General features: G+C 42.0%; 1 protein-coding gene across 1 annotated transcript in view; it reads left to right on the forward strand.

The window, feature by feature from the left end:
* adamts3 (ADAM metallopeptidase with thrombospondin type 1 motif, 3) overlaps positions 1 to 22,484 on the forward strand; it is a gene marked incomplete at its 5' end in the record, with an annotated part of 177,804 nt that overhangs the window by 93,064 nt on the left and 62,256 nt on the right. The window contains 3 exons of the mRNA XM_080739631.1: positions 1,828 to 1,984; positions 14,644 to 14,749; positions 21,067 to 21,210. Coding sequence (XP_080595757.1) covers positions 1,828 to 1,984; positions 14,644 to 14,749; positions 21,067 to 21,210 — 407 coding nt within the window. The remainder of the gene's footprint in view (positions 1 to 1,827; positions 1,985 to 14,643; positions 14,750 to 21,066; positions 21,211 to 22,484) is intronic.

A 22,484-nucleotide genomic window follows, 5' to 3' on the forward strand; every position in this document is an offset into this window, starting at 1 on the left:
GCATAGCAACATAGAGAAATAGAGAATGGAAACCTTTACCCAGACAGCAAAGGTTAGAGCAGATTCCAATAATGCAAGAAATGTCCTGAAACACACTGGGTTGATATAATTGCAGCCTTGTGACAGCTGCAAAGAGCAGCTTGAAAAGAATGGTACTCGAGCAGAGATGTCGGATACATTGTTATAACAATAACAGCATAGACAAGACATGCTCAGACTGCTGAAATCTATATAATTAGATTTTTTATTCTTGCCATTGTTATTTTCTAAACCACATTGTATAGTGAAAATTTGTAATAAGTACAGGAACAATGTAACCATTACTGCATACTGTTCATAAGCTATTATTTCGGATCATTCACTAGTGAAGACCACACCATCAAACAGAGAATCAATTGGGTTATTGAACAAATGAGACAGAAATGTATTAGTATGATGGATAGCTGTGGAAGGAATGGAGAAATTGTAAGAGGTTGTTGGGCGAAGGGTTAGAGGGAGGAGGAGCAAGGGGCGAAGAGAGGAGGGGGATGGCGTGGGATGGTAGGATGGCTATGGAAAGATACAGAGGGAGGGTGAGGGATGGTTAGGGGCTGAACAGGAGAGGCAGGGATGGAGAGGAGAGGGCGGGGGCCGAGGGCGAATCGCTCGGGGCATGAATCCTGGGTATTTTGGCTTTGTGGCCCGTGATCGCTCTGAGATATACCCGAACTGAGTCCCCCCCTTGGGTACCTGTAGAAAGGATGCATGCGAGGAGAAAAATGGTTGAGCATGAATGCTGGAGGACATGGCGAGGTATATGGGTCCCTCTTGAAAATGAGATGAGATGCTGCATCTCAATGGGGCTTTCGCTTCAATAAAATCTTACAATCTTACAAGTGTATAAATACAAGCCTTGATTAGCTTGATAGGAGGAGATAAGGGAGGAGTTGTTATCAACGAGACCACAAGCAGGTGAGCTTGAAAGGAGAAGATGTCGGCCGGATTGGAGGCGGTTACGTGGGGGAGGAGATAGTTCTCTGGTGTGGTCTTTCCTCCTGAACTTATGTTGCATTTATGCATTTATTGATATCAACTAAAATCCAAGAAGTTATTGTTGATTTAAATTCCCCCAGTGGTGCATGGATCATGGAGGGGGAAAAAACAAAAAACAAAACAAGGCTCTCCGTCAAAGGGGAAAAAAGTTGCAGTTATTTTTTTGAGTGAGGCAACAGACATGACACAAATTAACAACTAAATACAAATTTTTCACCCGAAGTTTGAGTACCTTTTGTTTATCCCCCCCTTGATAGTCTGCACCACTGGGCGAATTGAAATCACGTTTGATTTCCCCTGCCTGTTCCACCAAAGATATGAAAATGTCATGTCACCATTATTGTGACCAAAGAAATTGCGATATTATCGTCATAATCAAAATATCCCCAACATTTATTATCCTGGGGTGGAATCTACAAGCTCACAACGTGTCATGTTGCGATGCATTGTGAGCTTGTAGATCGGCTATTTTTTGGCAAAGAGAATTGAGTGAAAAAAGACTGCATCAAGAACTTTATTTCCTGGTCCGTTTTACCAAATATAGAGCGTTTAAATGGTACCGGATATGCAGCTCGGCAAATAAAAGGTGAATTGATCCCAGTGCATGACGGACGGTAATTCCACCATGAATTTAAATCTCCACTATAAGATTATTGTGAGTGTTTTTTTTATCGCGATAAACGATAATAACGATTATCGTCCCGTCCCTAGACTGCTGTTGGGAGGTCGGTGGGAGTTGCATGCGTCTAAAACGTTATCTTTCTCTCTCTTGCTTTCCTCTTTCCACCCTGTAAGTCCATCAGCCTGATCGAGCGAGGCAACCCGTCACGGAGCCTGGAGAACGTGTGTCGCTGGGCATTCGTGCAGCAGAAGGCTGACCCTGAGCACTCGGAGCACCACGACCACGCTATCTTCCTCACTCGCCAAGGCTTCGGCCCCACCGGCATGCAGGGTAAGAGCCCAGAGGACACACATGGACACTAACTTAGTACATTTACTTAAGTACTGTACTTAAGTACACTTTTGAGGTATTTGTACTATACTGAAGTATTTCCAATTTCCAATGCTTTTACTTCTACTCCACAACATCTCGCATCTAATTCTTTCTCCAGCTATACCACCAACATGTTGAACGCCCTTCCGCAAGCCTTAAAGGAGTGCACATCCCTAGCCTCCTTCAAAATTGGTCTGAAAAGTCACCTTCAAGCAGCTGCTACTCGAGACTTGTAAATAGACTAAGCCCCCATGTTTCCACCTCCCCTTTTTTTCTCCAGTTTTTTCCCCACCACTGCACATGGATTAAAGCTCTCAGTCGCCATGACTGAGAACTCCCCCCTATCAGGTGATAAGGAGTGGCTTGCTCACTCCGCATGTACTGAAGGAAGCATGAGCTCAGTTTGGGGCCCTCCCCAGGTTGGCAGAGGGAAGGTAGCGCCGAGGATTACAGCTTAGGCATTGGCACTGGGTGAAAAATGGGTTACAAAAATCGTGGAATAAAGGGGGGGGGGGAAAGAATGGGTCATATCTAGCAATAGTTCTATTGTAAATAGAACATGGGAAAACTAAAATAACTTTTTTCTCCTCACAGGGTATAGGGCGGAAACAATATAGTAACTAGTACTATCAGTATTAATTAAATGAAATCGCTTACCCTACCTTTATAGCCTCAATCTGGAATTTCTTCTACTGTTTGGCTATGTAGAACAGCAAGAACATAGAATGATAATACCTAACGCTGTTTGAGATTAGTTGTTCCTTTAATCCCTGGACACAATGTGTCAGGTGCTTCAGTGGGTAATCATGATGTCAGGTGTGTCAAAACACCACAGTGGTTTCTGTTGTGTGAAATCTTTTTTTCTTTTCTTTCTTTTCTTTTTTCTGTGGCTGCGAATGAGCTGTGACTGACGCCACTGACCTATTTTGAGCATTCAATGCAGGTGAAAACCAACAGTGTGATATTGCTAATTCAGTGCAGCACATTGGTTCATGCTTGTCTGTCTGCAACTGTGTGTAACCTCAGTGAACCACGTAGCTTCAGTGTGGACACCATGGTTTTGCTTTCGACCCATATTTGTTACCTCCGTCAGACAGATATGCCTGAATGGGGAGATTACAGTATGTTTTCACCCCTGTCTGTGTGCCTCTGTGTACAGATAATCATGGACACCGTTGGACAGATTGGAGTGAAGCTTTGCATGCGCACAAGAAAGAACCTCCATCTACAATTTTGATGATAGCCTCATAAAAGGCTGCTTCACGTTTTGGCCTATAACGCTATAACCGTAAAATAAAACACTGCTTTCTGGCTTTTTCCCTGATGTCGAAGAGAGGTGAAGGAAAACTCCGGAACATCCTGGTAGAAGATGAGTTACTGAACCTGTGGGCCAATCCTTCTCCGCCGCTTTAGGCGACTACTGTAACAATTATATCTTAACCTGTTAACAATCCTGTATAATTTTCAAAAAAACGCCTATACACAGCATACCCAAAGTAAATTGATTGCTGTTTTTAAACCATTTGGAGTAATGCATTGGGCATGGTCTCATTTTGAAGGAAAGTTTTCCCCAGGAATAAATAATCACTCTGTGTGCAACTGACATTGAGTAATGCAAGTTTTAACTGGAATAGCAGGTTTTTAATCCTCGCCTAAATATTTTCAATAAATAGATGCCTGCATAACACTGTTATTATCATATAGGAGCTGAAAAACACAATGTGGCCACATTTTGAAGCCTTACCTAGCCCAATTTCAAAGGACATGATAAAACTACAGAATATGAATATTTTACACGTTTTAGTAAGTAGTCGACTTTTCCCAAAACAAAGTTGACAAAGTTTTTTAGAGATTTGATTGGCTATAAGATGTGCCAGTCATCAGAACAACCTGCTGCCATTGGCTGAATCTGTGGCACAGGAAACATAGCCATGCACATCCTATGAACACAGTCCATTGGTCGCTATTGGGGGGATGGGCCAGGACTAGAAGCTCCAATTGGGTCAAATGAAGTGTCAATCATCATCGTCATAGTTTGGAAGCCATTTTAGAAACGTACTCCAGGGTTGGAGTGTGATTAATTGCGATTAAAAAAATTAATCGTTGCCCACCTCTAATATAAACGCATACATAATCCCCATATTTCTATTCACCTAATTTTTATGTAAAGTAATTTTTATTCATCATAAATATACTATTGGTAGTGATGCTACTATCATTTCAAAATATGATGTAGGTCTTTTTACTGATCAACTATATTCACAATTAAAGCAAAGCCATCCTTCTACACATTTATCAACACTGTCTGTCTCAATACACTGCATTCCTCCATTGGCTGCCCTTTATATTATGATGCTCCTACATATTCTCATACACGCACCAGTTAGTTACTTTCTCCATAACGCGCACACTGCACATATTTTGGAGCAAATACTGCATCTTCAAATGGGTTATAGAACACAGAAATTATAGGTCTAGAACACATAGAATGTATAGAACTAGAACACAGAATTCATAGCTCTAGAACACATAGAATAAAAAACATAGATCTGTAACTGCTCAAATTCACCGCTTCACTTCGAACCGAGGTTTGATTTTTTTCTTCAAAAGCCTAATCCAATGGAGGACATGAATGTATTGATCCGGCCAGATTTACTCTATGAGAATGTGAGTGCCAATCTGCGCCCGCTGGCTATGGCAAGACAATCTCCATAATGTCCTGGAATAATTGATTTTTGAGCCAGCAGTTGTCTGCCTCCATGTCACTTGATAGCAGCCCAGGGCTTAAACTCAAATTGATGGCACTCGAGCGTGGCGGGAACCGCTTGGAAGTTGGGAGCCTTAGGGCATTATACAGTGTCTAGCAGATGTTGACATGTTGCCCTCCTGCTGCTTGTGCTCGCAAACAGCAGCCCAATCGAAACAATAAACACAATCTGTACACAGAAACCTTGTGCTGTATGTACAGGAAAAAGAACCTGTCTTCCAATCGATCCAGTGTAGTCAGTGGTGTAAAGTAACTATGTACATTTACTTGAGTACTGTACTTAAGTACAATTTTTAGGTATTTGTATTTTACTCGAGTATTTCCAATTTCCAGTACTTTTACTCCACTACATTTATTTAAAAACTTTAGTTACTATATTTACTTATTAAATTATAATATTATAAAACATACACTAACCACTTCAGTCCTATTTTATACCTGTAGGCTATTTGAAAACAGCCGATGTACAAACTCACATCGCGTCGCAGTGTGACACCTTGTGAGCTTGTAGATCTGCTTTCAAACATTTTGTAATTTTACTTTTGGTACTTTTGACAACAACACTTTCATACTCAAGTACATTTTGAATTCCGGACTTTTACTTGTAACAGAGTATTTCTATAATTCAGTATTGACACTTTGACTTTTTCCACCACTGAGCGTAGTTATTATTTTGTCAATAATTTTCATTGGTTATATATAAGTATAAAAAAGGAGTAGGATATTAACATCACCACAGTTTCTTTAAACACGGTGCTGGACCCCAGAAAATTATGAAGTGAAGAAAAAGGAAATGTCCGCACGCGATGGGTTGCCCTCCAGTCTTTTATTTATTAGTTTAATCAAACAACAACGTTTCACCAATGCAGGGCTTCATCAAGTTCATTTGCTTTTTCTTCACTTAAATATTTATAAAAACCCACCCACAGACACACTTAACAACTTTCACTTTCACTTGAATGGCAAAAATAGGAGATCAGTTATTTTTCCTACTTTTGTGTGTCACTGTAATATGACAATCTAGGGCAGTGGTTCCCAAACGTTTTTAGCTTGAGAACCAAAAGAGAGATTTGCCTGTGGTTCTCAAGCTTTTTAGCTCAAGAACCAAAAGAGAGATTTACCTGTGGTTGAGAACCCAAATAATTTGGGGACCCCAGATGTTTAGCTAAATGTTAACATTGTTTTCTCACTCAACAGTAAACAGACCAACATACAGTAGGTATCTGCACATTTTTAAAGTGACAATTTAAGGACTTTAAAGACCTTTTTAGTACCTCTGGTCCAACATTGGTCAACTTGTCTAACTAGTCCTTACCCGTTCAAAGATATGAGCTCCGAAATGATGTGCAGTGTGTGGGTTATGGGGTGTGCACTGTGCACACAGTATATAAGTAATGGGAAGTAACTTTAACTGGTGCTTGCATGATAATATGTAAGAGCATCAATGTAAGAAATACCCGTTTCGTTTAATGGCTACAGACACACAGACACACACACACAGAGCTGGTTAAACATGTTGCCTCATGCTAGACGCAGAATAGATAAGCCTCATGCTAGATGCAGAATAGATAGTAGATACACCATAAAAATGCTAATATACAGCATATGATTTGTGAAAGTGACAAACAGGCTTCACAGTTATGTCAGGTGTGTTCATATGCTAATGGTGATGCAATTTCAGATCAATTGCTCCAGCCACTGAGGAGAAACGCTGTGACAGACACTCAGACAGACAGACACTCAGACATTTGGAAAATTATATGTTTGATATTAGAAATCGTAATAAAATAAATTGTGAAAATAGCAGATCTACATGCTCACAGCACCTCGCAACAAATCGAGTCAAACTAAATGTAATGCCCCCTGGGTCCCCACCCAGTTGAAATACCGGTATGATAATTTTAGGGGTCTCGGCCTGAAAAGGTAGAGAACCACTACTCTTAGCACAGTTGATCAACCACTTTCATTTGAACCTTTTTGCCGCATTTATTTGTGTACCATACTGTGTTCTTGATGAGATGAGAGTTATGAGAGAGGAGACACAAGACATTTTGATTCAAGTTCAATTATCATTTTTACTGTGGAGGAATGCTGAAGCTCAGTTGCTTTCCATTAGTAGGGAGGGCTCAGGTATTGGCATACCACAGACACTCCATGACACTACAGAATAATCTTTGCAAGCATGACCGAACTTACTGCTACTACAGGTGGAGGCTGGTGTTGTATCTGGAGTTTGATCACAGAACCGCTGTCAATGAGGTACATGTAGCTGTGACATAGACTGCAGAGATCGAACCATTAGGATCGTGGCTGTATGTGATTGGAGGATTATACAGTACCTATCTGAACTACCGCGATGCTCCATCAATACTGATGTGGGTATTGATATGGATTATATTCAGAGATGAATGCTTTCTTTTGAAAAATAATGGCAGTCAGTGTGACATTGTATATTCCGTGACAGAGTATTCTTCACTACTTCTTCACTACAACCAACATTTCAACATTCCCACAAATGATTGGGACTCCTTTGTACAGTTGATTTTCTGCATCCATTTCTCTCCTCGGTGGGTGGGCCAATCAATCTGAAATTGTATGGCAGGGGCTACTGAGAGAGTGAGTGAGTGTTGTAACTCTGTCTCTCTCTCTCTCAACTAGGAGTGTGACTGTTAACACATCCACTGCCTGGTATCAATTTGTTATTCATCCACCTCTACCAGGGTTTTCCAGTGTTTTCAGTTTGATGAAGCAGGGCTTTACTTTACGAAGAAACATACAAATTGGAGATACAAGGTTTCTGCCGGCAGTGACGATGTACAAGCTCTTCAAAGATGTGTTACCGTAGGTCGCAGTTTAGTATGTGAACAGTCTCAGCTTGACCGTATTTCGGTCTGCCTGTCTGTCTGTCTATAACGCCTGACACTGTGGTTCCCCTGACACATCACTGTGACATCACATGTGACATCAGGACTTCATATGGGAATGCCCATATATGAAGGAAGACAGCCCATATCTGTGTGGCTGGTTCAGACAGGGATCTCCATGTATGGGCATAAAAGGGATTGTATGCTATGCTGTGATGTAATGGGAACCACTCTAACAGAATCTATTTTATGCCTATATATGGAGGAAGACAGTCCATATCTGTGTGGCTGGTTCAGACAGGGATCTCCATGTATGGGCATCAAATTGTATGTATGATGTCAGATGTGTTAGTCATAGGATTCTCACATAACGAATAACTGAGTAGTGAGTAAGCATGTTTGGGGTCTCACAGCATATCTCCATATACAGTGCATGGATCTGCATATATTGGTATCAGGGGTCTCCATATAGGCCTATGGGTAACTGGTCCGATATACATCACTGGCCAGCCGGCCAAGACATGGCACGACCTCGCCCTTTAGGGCAAGGTCGCTTGTCGCCCTGAGGTGTCTTACTTGTTTGTAAAACTAAGACAGGTAAGCTAAGACCATTTTGTTTAAATTACCATAATACAATGAGTAACACCTTATCTTACAGATGGTCTATCTAAAGTAGGTCAGGAATTCCCATTACATATAATTAGGCAACTGACTGAGTAGGCAAACCTCTAGGTCTGCACAGTTACACAGGGTTAATGAACACTGTAGAACATAATTATCGCCCCATTCATCAGACTCACACATGGAAGAATGAATTCACGGAGAACATTACATGCTATTTGGCCAAAGATAGAACACTGATAAAGCTCAATGAGCAACAAAAGGCACTGATAAGAGAATTATACATGTTTCCCACCAAAAAAACATCATTATCAAAAACTAGACCTTACCCGTTCGAAGATATGTGCTCCAAAATATGTGCAGAGTGTGGGTTGTGGGGAAAGTTACTGTAACTGGTGCGTGCGTGAGAATATGTGGGAGCATATGTGGGAGCATCATAATGTAAGGCATAATGTATGCGCTTGCTCCACAGTTTTTTCATACCCGTTGGAAGATGAGAGAGAGAGAGAGAGAGAGAGAGAGAGAGAGTTTCATACCCGTTGGAAGATGAGAGAGAGAGAGAGAGAGAGAGAGAGAGAGAGAGAGAGAGAGAGAGAGCACATTCCTAACTGTGAGAGAGAGGGGTGTGTGTGTGGGGCTACAGATCCCATGGCCTGGAGGAACGGACCGTAACCATGACAACAGACTAAGAAAACGCTAATAAACAGCTTTAATTTGGGAGAAATGAAATTCGGGCTCCGTCAGCGTTGGTATAATGCTAATGGCCAATACCAGGTGAACTTTGGGATCAGTTGCTGAAGCGAGTGAATAGATAAACGTAGATAAGCGTGAGCGTTAGAGCGTTAGAGCGTGAGTGAGTTTGGAAAATTATATGTTTGATGTGGGGCCTGGGCCACAGTGTAGTGGTCCAGGCACCTAGGCCAGTAATCCGGCCTGGCAGCGTCGAGGGTTCGAGTCCCGATCCCGATCCCCCAATCTCTCTCCCCATTTCCTGTCAGCATACTGTATATCTATCAATAAAGGCAGAAAAAGCCCCCCCCAAAATATATATATAAAAAAAATCATTTGGATTAACAACATTGATCGCAGTGTTAATGCATATTAATTATCTCATGCTGCAGTACTCCTGTAAAGTCCAAGGTTTATTTATGTACCGCCACCACCTTCTCTCTCTATTATGCATTAAAACATGATGTATTATGCCATCATAATGACCCACTAATGGACCCATAGCTAGCTCTATCATTCTCACCCATTCCCTGCATTATATTGAGAAACAGCTGGCTATGATGTAGAACATAGCAACCCCATTGCACTTTCTCCTGTGTGGAAGCGGGGAACAGAGGAGGTTGAGTGGAGGCGGAGAGCAGAGCAGCAGTCAATCAGCAGCAGTGGTGGAAGAATGTTTTTCTTCTTTTTTTGCACTTGAGTAAAGCAATATTTACACAATATAGAAATGCACTGTTGCAAGTAAAAGTCATTTATTCATGGTTTAAAACACCTGTCAAACCTTTTCCAAAATCCAAAGTATAAAATAGGGCTTACATGGTTAATGTATGTCTTGTATTGATACAGTACATCTGCAAAGTAACAGGTAACTAAATCTGTCAAATAATTGTATTGGAGCATTATTTGCATCTGAGATTTAGTGGAGCAGAACTATAGAAAAATACTCAAGTAAAGTAAAACTACCTCAAATCTCTATTTAAGAATACTACATGAGTAAATGTACTTTCCACCGCTGAACAGCAGATAATTTACCCCAAAGATGGAGGAAGAAAAATGGATTGAGCCGTCAATCGTATTAGCATAATCAAGCCAATTATATTGCAGCCTCGCTGTGTAATACGGTCCTGTTACAGCCAGGCGTGTGTATGTGTGTGGGGGTGATTAATGTCTGATTCACACCGAAAATAGCCAACCTGCAAGCTCACGATGTGTTGTGCTGAGATGCATTGTGAGCTTGTAGATTGGCTAATTTCGGTGCACCACACCGGCATACAACAAAGTATAAATCACCCTTTAGACCAGACCTGGGCATTGTACGGCCCGGGGGTTAATGGCAAATTACAAAATAAACACATTTTCTAATTTTACCTCATGCTTGGACTACAGCTGCATTGCTTTTTTTAAAGTTTTTTATTCACGTACATAAGGACGCAATAACAAGCAGGTGGTCAGACTGGTCACAATTCAAGACGACCTTCCTTACCCATCAAAAATGGCTAAAGTGGCTAAAAAAAGAAAAGTTGATGCTGAATGCCGGGTTTTCAACAAAAATTGGACTGCTAAGTATTTATTTACTGAAGTCGCAAGTAAAGCTGTGTGTTTAGTTTGCGGGTAGCACATCTTGCGGGGAGCACTGCCTTTTGGCCCGGCCCTCCACGATATTTTCTGTTGTTCATGTGGCCCCATGGAAACAATAATTGCCCACCCCTGCTTTTGATGATATGTAGCCACATCAAACCCCAGCCAAATATACAGTACGTGGAAGCAAAAACAAATAACAAAAGACACACATCCTCGCCGATGGCTGCTTATAGTGTCTTCTGAGAGACTGTCAACAAACATAATTCCCTCATCAAGCTTTCGTTAGCTCTTCAAGCCACGAAAGTCATCAGGGGATAATGGACTCCGTGGCTCCCCGTAGGAAGTCACTAATCAAAAGCAGAATGAACTTCCGTGCAGTCTGTGGGGAAATCATCCAACAATCACTTATTCCACAGGGTTTCCTCCACTTCATGGCGGGATTTTGATCACGTATGATAAATGAATGTCAAAAGCGCAGGGACGTGAAGCGCCCCTTTGTTGGCTGCATGACATGGTTTGAAATGAAATAATTTTTAATAACTGCCGCAAACGACAGACAGACCATTTTCACCGTTGATGGAATTCTATATATTTTTTATTTATTTCAGTGTTGTTATCCGATTTGAGAAACATTCAGGAATTGAGGTCCACACGCACGCACACATGCACGCACGCACGCACGCGCGCGCGCACGCACGCATGCACGCACACACACACACACACCATAACCTTCGCTCTCCTGGCAAAAATACGATGTAATCTGACAATTTCAGGCCCGGACTGGCTGGCAGGATATTTGGGGAATTTGCTGATGGTCTGCCTGCCTGTGTGGCCTGGCCTGTCTGATAAACATTGAATAAAATATACAATAACTAGAAAAAGTGCACAGGTCTCCACCAGGTCAGGTAGATTATTGTGGGCCAGCAATGGCAGCAGCATGTCATTTTATACAATAATAAAAATGTGCTTTGCAAAAATTGGCCTGCTGGTGTCGCTATAATAGGCCAATATGAAAAGGATGACATTTCTTCCTCAGCCAATGTGCGTGAAAAGTTTCACAGCAATCGAACGCTGTGTTTATGATTTGAGGCATTGCGTCAAAAACTAGCCACACCTGCAATTTGCGTGCCACTTTTTCCTTAAGACATCCCCAGGCGTCTTAGGGTCAAAGGTGAATGGGAGCCGACTCTTACCTGGTTACCATGGTTGAAAGGTAAACGGAACCTGCGGTAGCGGCTGGTGAGCAAAAACACTACATATCCCATCATGCAACTCGTCCACCAGCATCATGGAGCGTCTATTCTCCATTAACTCCGGTTCTATGCTGATGCAAAAAAACGGCTGTATCTCTGAATCTGCTTCCACAAACGCAGAGAAGGTCGAGAGACGTTCTTTTTCATCGCTTCACTATATAATACATAATACACATAATATGCCTGCTCACCAAAAGGTTGCTCTGAGCCCCAGGGCCGATTCTAGGGTAGAGCGAACGGTGCGGTCGCTCAGGGCCCCGCACCTGCAAGGGCCCCGCGCTAGGCTTGGTTAATTGATTTAGTTTTGATCATATTAAATCTTCACACAAACACCACAATCTGCAGGACGGAGACAGACCCTGTCAACCGATTGGCACGTGATATCTCCCTGACAACCACCAACAACCAGTGAAACGGCTGACTGTCCCTTCGGGCTATGGGATTTAATACTGTATCTAGTCTTGAGACGCAGACGGGATCCTACAACTTGATTCAGCGTTCCCTTCCCTTCCGTTACTTACTTATGAGAGAGTTGAGAGAGAGAGAGCATCATATCTGCGCGAGGTAAGGCCAGGGTAATGTTCTACAAAGTTATGAGGAATCCCATCATCTGACAACATGACAATCTTGTGTCTGATCGATAGACTATAGTGAAGTAAATACATGGTCCCATTCAGCTATTGCATTCATTCAGCAGGAGTCTGCTTGACTGCTTTGTGGCCGTGTACAATTAAAAGCAGCAGAATAAACATGCTTTTCTTACCGTTTTAGAGGTAGAGTTGCAGCATAATTCCATAGCATTTATAGATGCACAGCCACAAAAAATCATTTGCGCACACACGTACAAGTAAAAAAAACGCGGCCGCGCTCGGCGGGGGGGGGGGGGGGGACTTCGCTTGGGGGGGGGGGGGGGGTTGGACTTCGCTCAGGGCCCCGCATTTCTCCCAAACGGCCCTGCTGAGCCCCATACTGTAGTTAATGTTATGGATACACTTTGGATTGTGATTTCAAAGATGAGAATAATGTTAAACAGAATATGATGCTCTGAAATTGGTGCACCAGATGCAGACACAAAGGATACAGGAAACATTTTAATAAAATTCTCTGATAATGTTTAATGTTTCACCTTTGGCGTCTTGTTCGTTAGCTGGCATCTAAAGAATTTGCAGACTAAATTGTTCATGGTTTCATGCCATTCGTCCGACAGCCCATTGTTTGAAGTACAGTACCATTAGTCTCACACATTCTTTTTTTTTTTAAAGATTTGCTTTTGGTCTTTTATACCTTTATTGATAGGACAGTAGACTGACAGGAAATGGGGGGAGAGATGGGGAGTGACACGCGGCAAAGGCCGGCCGGATTGGGAATCGAACTGGCGACACCGCCAGTTATCCATGCCTATGTGGCAATGCCTAAGTGGTATGCGCCTGCCGCCTGGACCAGTAGGCCAGCGGGTGCCCGACAGCACACATTCTAACTAATCCCACGATTACATTAAAATAATGGACAATTGGGACATCCAGATAATGGGCCGTCAGACCGATGGGCAGCTCCCTGTTTAGTTTATTACAATACCTTATTACCCGGCTTGGTTGAATGCTTGATTCTGATTGGTCAATCGCTGAAATCAGCGGTGAATTATAGGCGTATAATGACCGCTCCGCTCTATAATTCACTGCTGTCTAATCAAAGGCTCAGGACACCTGCTGCATTCAGGCTGCACTGCGTGGATTTAGTGCTGTATCCAACATTTCGACTAAATGTTGCTCTGAAGATTGTTTTTAAAACACTTCAGGCTGATAATTATCAGCCCGTCGTGTCCATATAAGCCATAATGACCGCGCAGCAAGACGTTATCGCATACATAGCGCATTTGAGGAGTCTAACCAATTGTCACTTGGTGAGAAGATTTAATGGTACAGTATGTAGGAAAGAGTAAGACAGAAAAGTAAGCACCGCAGTCAAAATTGACTGTCCATGACTCTTTTGTGCGTGTGTGTGTGTGTGTGTGTGTGTGTGTGTGTGTGTGTGTGTGTGCGTGTGTGCCTGCGTGCGTGCATGCATGTGCATGCGTGTGCATATACCGTATGTATGCATGCAGTGTGTGCGGAGGGTGAACTGTGTGGGTGTATGACTACTGGCCTGAATTATTATCTCCGGTTCAAATTGTTTCGCAATTTTTGAAAACCATCATGCAGACTGTGTTCAGAGTACAGTTGGTTTGCAAGAGGTCATAGAGGTGTTTTATTTATTATTTATTTTTTACTCACCGTCCGTCTTTTCAGTGTGAGTAATAAAACAGACTCAGTGTGCAAGGCAAGGGGCTAAAGGCTAAAGGTTAGATATCATGAGACCTGTATGACCTGCCAGAATCTCAGTGCTGGCACAAGGAATAGCCTCAGATATTGCAAAAGTTCAAATAGAGAATACGCAGCATGAACTCTTGTACCACAACTTATTCCCCATAGTTTGCAGTGGCGGTCTTCAAAGTGGGGTCCGGTGATCCCCTGGGGTCCTTAACAGGGATTCTAGGGAGTCCAAATTTTGTATTATCAACAAATCGATACAAAATGTATATTTTTCGAACTAGTCGACTAAATCGATTAGTCTGATAATAACCAATTAATGGTCTTGAGTCATATCACCCTGTCCTAATTCAATTCACTTGACATTATTGCAATACAAAAAAAATATATGAGTGAATATTCTAACCATTTGTGTTATTTAGACCACTATAAATCAGATCAAAAACACATTTCCACCATTGACATGTCAACTCATCCCTCTCCTTCCTGTTGCCAGGTTATGCACCAGTAACAGGCATGTGCCACCCAGTGCGGAGTTGCACCCTCAACCATGAAGATGGCTTCTCCTCAGCATTTGTTGTCGCCCACGAGACTGGACATGTGTAAGTTCCTCTCTCTCTCTCTCTCTGTGTGTGTGTGTGTGTGTGTGTGTGTGTGTGTGTGTGTGTGTGTGTGTGTGTGTGTGTGTGTGTGTGTGTGTGTGTGTGTGCGTGTGCGTGCTCACGGCTGCGTGCACATGTGCATTATGTGTCTGTGTGGCCTGCCTTGGTCAGTAATTGTGTTTAGTGGGGAAGGAAAGCCTCTTCCTGAGGATTTACCGTATGTGTGTGACTCTAACACCAGGGACCTTTTAAGCAGACATACTGGCCTTGAGCATATGGCAACCAGTACAGTATGTTCAGTAGTGCTTTCGAGGCCAGACGTGACTGGACGCTGTGTGGCCAATATATTTCCCACATGCTCGCGCACGGACGGCACGGAACAGTGTTGTGCATGCTAGAACGTGTCCCCGTAGATTTGAATGACGACGCGCCATACATAGCCTATCTAATCAAATGGCTATATTTGCATAGCAAGTTTACCAGGTTTACCAGTGAGTGGTCTGCAGCGCATCCCCCCTAGATTCACAAGCCCAAGTCCCCTATTCATATGGATACATTAACACCCACTGTGTAGGTTTCCAGCGGTGACTGCGTGCATGTCTGTGCGTCCTCATATATGGATCCATTATGTGGTATGTAGGCTACTGTTTAAGATTCGTTCAAAGCAAACTTTGTTTCTTGCAGCGCTGTATTATATCATTGAATTAAATGAATTTAGAAAATAAAATCTTAAGTAACAATGCAAATGTAATTAAGACGAGAAAACATAGTTTTTGTTTGCCTACCATTAGATCTGCTGAGATCCGTTCTTTCTAAATAGCCTCTAGAGGCGCCGTGCGCACGCGTGCATGTGATGTCAATAAATGACTGTACGCCCTGAAAAGAAAATCCCAAAGCACCACTGAGTATGTTCATTAAATGTGTCTGTAAATCCCTTTATCCACAGGGATCTGTCCACAGTTTGAGCGACGGTAATGTCCTTCCATCTTCTCTGATAATTAAGTAAAGTGGCCTATCAGCCATAGCACGGGGACTGCCCATAAGACCAAAGGTTCATTAGTCCGAAGGTTCATTAGTCCGAATTTAGTTTGGGTTACTGGGGTTAGGGTTAGGGTTAGGGTTAGAGTTAGGCATAGTATTCTTAACAAATTCGGACTAATGAACCTTCGGACTAATGAACCTTCGGACTAATGCCATGGCACTCCATACCGACTCCCACAGCCATAGCGTAATAGAGAGGCTGTCTAAGTGCTTTCTAGGATCTCCTTTTAGTTGACCTTGTAACAGTGAACTGTAACATCATGAAACTGTACCATTTTCTATGCAAACTTCTAATAAAGTCTTCAATCAATCAATCAATCTACAAGCTCACTGCGGTCGCATCTGCGACCCGGCGTGAGCTTATATGTCAGCTGTTCTCAGCTGTTCTCTACACGCTTAGCGGATGTGTCCTACACATAATTCTACAGTAAATTCCCGTGGAAACAGGTGGATAGTGTACAGCAAGACACGTAGCACCTAACTGCCCCCCGCATCATGGTTGAAGTTAGAAATGTCCTCATTATAAAAAGAAAAATCTAATCAAACCCCTTTGCAACCAGCACATTTAGCAACATAATTATGTCCTTTTGTGAGGCAGCCTGTCAGCACGCACTTACACTCACGCACCTGACTTATGCACTTACGTATGGTGGATTAAAATAATTAGGACGTTAGACTCTAATTGAACGCTACTGCAAACATCGTAGACGTCCTTGGAAATGACATCTGACTGGAAGGGAAACTGAGGGAAACTGAAAATCTTGAAGCTCTTGCTTGTGAGTCTGGTAACCTGACAGGTTATTCCCAAAGGAATGACGCCTACTCCTGTTAATTAGTTTTTAGCAGCTGCAGGTTCATCACCCCGGTTGACTTTTTCAAGGCTACACCGGGTGTTGTTGGTCATAATTAATTAGGGATGAAATGACAATCATGATTCTATTCGAGATACAAACGACGATACTGGGTTCACAATGCGATTTTCTCAGAGAAAAACGTCACACAATATTGAAGAATTTGTTCTTATCTTTTCTATTTTAAATTATAGAATACATTTTTATTTCTGAGGTAAGGTATACAGTAACTGCAAATTACACTCTATACAATGTATGCTCAGCCTTTACTTTGTAAAACATATCTGAAATATCAATGTTGGGCAACCATGGAGGTCAAGCTGCCTGTTGTAATTGATAATGCTGAACCCAGCATTGATTCTGGATGTGACATTTAGCAACAGCAAAAGGTCAACCTTTCAATATAACAACAAAAATTGATCCATTGTATTTTTTAAGATTTTGCATGCGCACGCACACACACACGCACGCACACACACACACACACACACACACACACACACACGCACGCACGCACACGCACACAGATTGACTAGCCATATAAACATGCTGAGTAGTTCTCTCTCATCTGTCATTTCTAATAAACTGGAAGGCTTAATGTGTAGTAATTGGAGCCACAGTGTTGCTTGTAGTGCGACATACAGTAGGCCTACACACGTTATTCAAGCGACATGCAATCTAATGGCTGCTAATGGCACAGATTGACTAGCCATATAAACATGCTGAGTAGTTCTCTCTTCTCACCATCTGTCATTTCTAACAAACTGGAAGGCTTAATGTGTAGTAATTGGAGCCACTGTGTTGTTTGTAGAGCGACGTACAGTACACACGTTAATCAAGCAACATGCAATCTAATGGCTGCTGTCACTTTTCAAAATGTTAAATCAGTGCAACTTGGACTACGATGAGGATATTGAGGAGATTAAGACCTTAACCGGTTGAGAAACATGTTTTAACTTTTAGGTCATCTCCTCTTCACATCTTTGAGAGCTCACATCTCTTCTTCTTTTTTTAATAGGGCCCCCAAATAATTGGCAAAACACTTTAATGATAATATAAAACATATACCGGTATACAAAACAAATCATGTCATTTATTTATTTACAACCTTGAAAATATTGTTTTCATTGTGATATCGATAAATAGGAAGTCAAAGTATCCGCTGTTAGTTCCATTGATCCAGCACAATCGACTGATTGATCATAAAAAAAAAAAAAACATGCTATTAAAAAGGCACAATCAGCTGACCGCGTTGGTCAGATGGGCGGGCCGCGAACGCCTTTGAGATTTTCAAGTTGGCCCTGATCCCCAAAAGGTCGGGAACCACTGTGTTAAGGCCTAGAACTATTGCATGCTTTAACCAGTGAAAAATAGCGGTGCCGCGCTGCGAGCTTGTAGATCTGCTATTTTTGAAAAGCCTATGTTTCTACGTCAGCAATCTGGCTGGCCATCGTCAAAGAAAAGGTCCTTTTCACTCAACTGGAGCTCAGTTAGTCTGTTCCTGAGAGACTACTATGTCAGTGGTTCTCAAACCTTTTCATGTGAAGGACCCCCAAAATGATATTTATTTGGCCATGGACCCCCATCTCAAAATACTTAGTTCCAGGGACCACTCAGAAGCAAAATTTGAGTTACAAACGTTTGCTTTGAAAGTACATATAGTCAAAGATTTGCATACATTTTCACAACCTTTTCAAAAATAGCAGATCTACAAGCTTGCAGCGCGGCACTCGGTGCCGCACTGTGAGCTTGTATATCTGCTATTTTTCACTGGTTAAAGCATTCAATAATTCTAGGCCTAAATGGATTAAAGGGGGAATTTCGTAGCAGTGCTTTTCTTATGGCAATCTGATTATTTCATCCATAAACAAGTGTTAGAAGCTGGGAAAAATGTAACTTTCTAGGTCTGACTGGTATCTATTCATGTCAGTTTGCCTTGTTAGAGCAGCAGCACAGACACAAAACTCTTATGCATCCCATTATGAAAGTCAGATGTAATGATCGTTCATGGATATCATCATCATCTTCATCAAATTAACATGGTAAGACAGCTAGTCCGAAATTCCCCTTTAAAATTCGCTCACCAACAGGCAAGTGTGGGTGAAAGTATTAAGCAAAGTATTCCAGCATGCCAGTGAGGGCTGTGAATAAAGCATGACTGCCATCTGGTTAGACAGGAGGCTGTTCAGGCCACACAGTGGACTGGGGTTGTACAGTACCATGCTGACAGCAAATGTGAGAGGCTGTGACAGCACATAAGGGAAGCAGGGAGTGCCAGCGAGCTTGGAAACTTTCTTTTGAGTTCTGAGCTAACTAGCTTGTCACTTTTTGTCGCTTGGATGGAGCAAGTCATGCTACTTTGTTTTAACTGTTTTTAGGAGTATCAGTATTTTGTGAATATTCATACTGTATATTAGACAGTGTCAGTTGGCTATTAACGACTTTCACACGTCCACACACGTGATAACGATCCCCCCCTCTCTTTTAGATTTGATATTCTTTCTCACCCATTAAAGGTGTTTTTTCCTATTAGGAAATGTAGACTGCCTGTGTGGTAGACATATTTATAAAAGTAACAAATATGTGTATCTAGTCTAAAGAAAATCTCACAAGGCTACTCATTTAGATGTACCTGCAGCTGTCAATCTAACAGCTGAGTTCTCTCCCCCATCTATGCTTACTTCACTCTGTCAGCATAATCTGTACTGTGTGTAACTATGTCTATGTTGCTTTATCTTTAGAACATAACCTTATAAGACCATGTTAACATGTTAGAATAGCATCTTGGACTATAAGAGCTGTATGGTAATGGTGCAGGAGAGGGTTGTGCCCGGAAGGGGCTGACAGGACAGGCCAGGAGGCCTGCTCCTCTGATGCTGTGAATGCTGTATACTCTGTTCAACTTTTTGCCTCTTTGGAATAAATCTTTGTCAATTCTTCAAATCCTTCATCCTTGTGGAACATTAATTAATTTCTATCATACCTGATATGTTTGATATTTACTGTATGTAACAATTTAATTAAAGATAATATTAACTATGTTAATTAACCCTGATATCTTTATTTGGGGGAAATTGTGTCAAAGATTCTTTCTTTTTATTCCAAAATAGAACAGTTGAGCGCCTATTTTTGCGATTTGTTGTACAAAAGCGCATATGGGTTTTACAGTAAGTGTTTTTCTTTCTTTCTTTCTTTCTTTCTTTCTTTCTTTCTTTCTCTTACAAATCGAACCCTGAACAGCAAAACAGAAGGGATTCACTGCGTGCTGCAGAGAAGAGCAGGTGTTTGTACTGTATAGGTTATTGAGTCGGAGTCTCTAGAAGTGAAGCACTCCGAAGGTGTATTGCATGGCAAGATCCCGCTGCCGCTGCTCAGCAGTGGTATTGACCGCGGTTCCCCAAGGGATCTACTTATGAGATAGACTGACATTTATCCGCTGGTGCCTGGTGTCCAAGATTAAATTACCAAAATCCCTGGTAAAGGCCCATGGCCCTTACTGCTCTTGTTGTGAAAACCGATGTGTAGATTGTAAAGGGGAGACCTTGGGTGCAACTCAGACAAAATTGGATCCACTCCAATTAAGTTAGAGAGGGCAGGGGTGTTTCCCCTCTATCTTACGGTTTGAAAGAAAATAATCAAAAAATCTTTCTTCACAGTGCCAGACTAGAGTCAAGCTCAACAGGGTATTCTTTCCCCGCTGATTGCGACCAGTCTGTGTGCTTGGCCGTGACACACACACACACACACACACACACACACACACACACACACACACACACACACACACACACACACACACACACACACACACACGCACGCATGCAGAGATTTTGCGCGTTTATAGATAGAAAAAAAGAACAAGAGTCTATACATTATATACTGTACAGCAAATCCGTCTGTCTTTCAATGTTATATGAGATGTGTAAATAAGCTGTAAAGCTTACTAGGATCTCCTTTTATTTGACCTTGTACCAGTGATTTGTGCTGTTGCAAACTTCTAATGAATTCTTCAATCAATCAATCAAACTCCCCATCGTGACCATCTGAGCAGCCATACGCGGGTTGAAGCAAAATAAAATAAAATAAAATAAAATCTCATTATTTAAAAAAACTAAATCTAATCAAACCCCATTGTAACTAGTACATTTAACAACATATAGGCCCAATTATGTTCTTGTGTGAGGCGGCCTGCCAGCACGCACACACATGTTCAAACAACGAGGTGGCTTTGGTTATAATGGAAGCATTACATTATTGTAAACAGAAAAGAAAAAAAATCACAGGTTCTGGAATATTTCAGGTTATGGAAGGTTCTGGATTACACTTTGTATTTAACTTAATGTTTTGTCATTTCAAAATGGGGTTGATTTCTTCTTATTCTATTTTGACATGATGCTTTCTTTTGTTTTTGCCTCCGGGGACCAGACTGGGCATGGAGCATGACGGCCAGGGAAACCGCTGTGGAGACGAGACGGCTATGGGGAGTGTCATGGCCCCTCTGGTCCAGGCTGCCTTCCACCGCTACCACTGGTCAATGTGCAGTGGACAGGAGCTCAAGAGATACATCAAGTGAGTTTGATCAGTCCCTCTAATCAAAATCTTTTGGTCTTCTTTTTTTTTGCATCATCATCAGAATTTCCATTCATCTGTATATACATTAAATCAGGCTGCCATTAACAAGCGAGCTTTCGTGTCAAGCAATGAAGCATGCATGCAGAGGCAGGAGGTAAACAAAAGCATCCAGTCCATAGAGTTGATACAGTCAGGCAAGTCAGCGCGCACTGCTATGACGCGCGCATCAGCCCGGTCCAGCAGTGTTTCTCAACCAGTAGTCTATTTGAATACTTTGAGGTCGAATAATTTGAATACTAAAAATCACTATTCGTGAATGCCCGGCCTAGTTCATACGGGTTAGAAGCCCTATGCGTGCATAGTTTGTGGCAGAGGATTTCACCTTTCAATTTCAAGGACTTCCATAACTCTGAGAATGACTGTACTTAACCCCACTACGGTGGTCTGCGGCGACCCCGGGGAAAAACGTCAGAAAAAAGCAATACCGCTACTGACCAGTAGTTGAGCAACTTCCATAGTATAGCTTTAACTATGTCCAGTACGAGAGTAAATATAATTAGTTACTTTTACAACCGTTGCAGTGAAAAGGTACACTGTGTGCCTCATCTAGCATTGCGTCACTGTCGGGCAGAAATCTTGTATCTCCAAGTTACAAATGTGTATGTTCTTTGGTAAATTAAAGCCCAACAAAGTAGTGAAAATAGCGGATATACAAGAACACAACGCCTCGCACTTTAAATTGTGTTTAGAATAACAAAAAAGGAAGGTTTTCCACCGACCACGACGATTGGCTCATGTGGAGATCACAGGGATAGAGTTTTCCATTTTGCTGTGAACAATGAATGTGTGATAGAGAATGGCAAGGACAGCATTGCACCCTAAGTGTTATCGACGCTGTGACAATGGGTGTGAAAAAATATATAGGCTCTCAATTATATTCAGCACTACCTTTTTGAAGTCAAAATGCTATCCAACTTTTGTTAGCGTTTCTGGCACAGAAAGAAATTCGATACATTTTAGAAACAGAAAACATAGGTACTGTAAGAACGACAGCACGAATGATTCTGTGTGTTAGCAATGAACACAATGTAAAGGAACATCATGTACTGTATCTATTCATTAATCATACCTGTGTCTGTCTGTGTGGCATACACTGAACCCAACGGCCTTCCTTGTATTGAACAATAGGTGGGACATGTACTCTGAAATCGTTCCCGATCTGCATAGACTGATTTAGCCGCCCTCCGAATGGTGCTGCTCTAGTCTTCTAA

This window comes from Nannobrachium achirus (assembly GCF_963921795.1).
Source record: "Nannobrachium achirus genome assembly, chromosome: 12".
Classification (NCBI taxonomy): Eukaryota; Metazoa; Chordata; class Actinopteri; order Myctophiformes; family Myctophidae; genus Nannobrachium; species Nannobrachium achirus.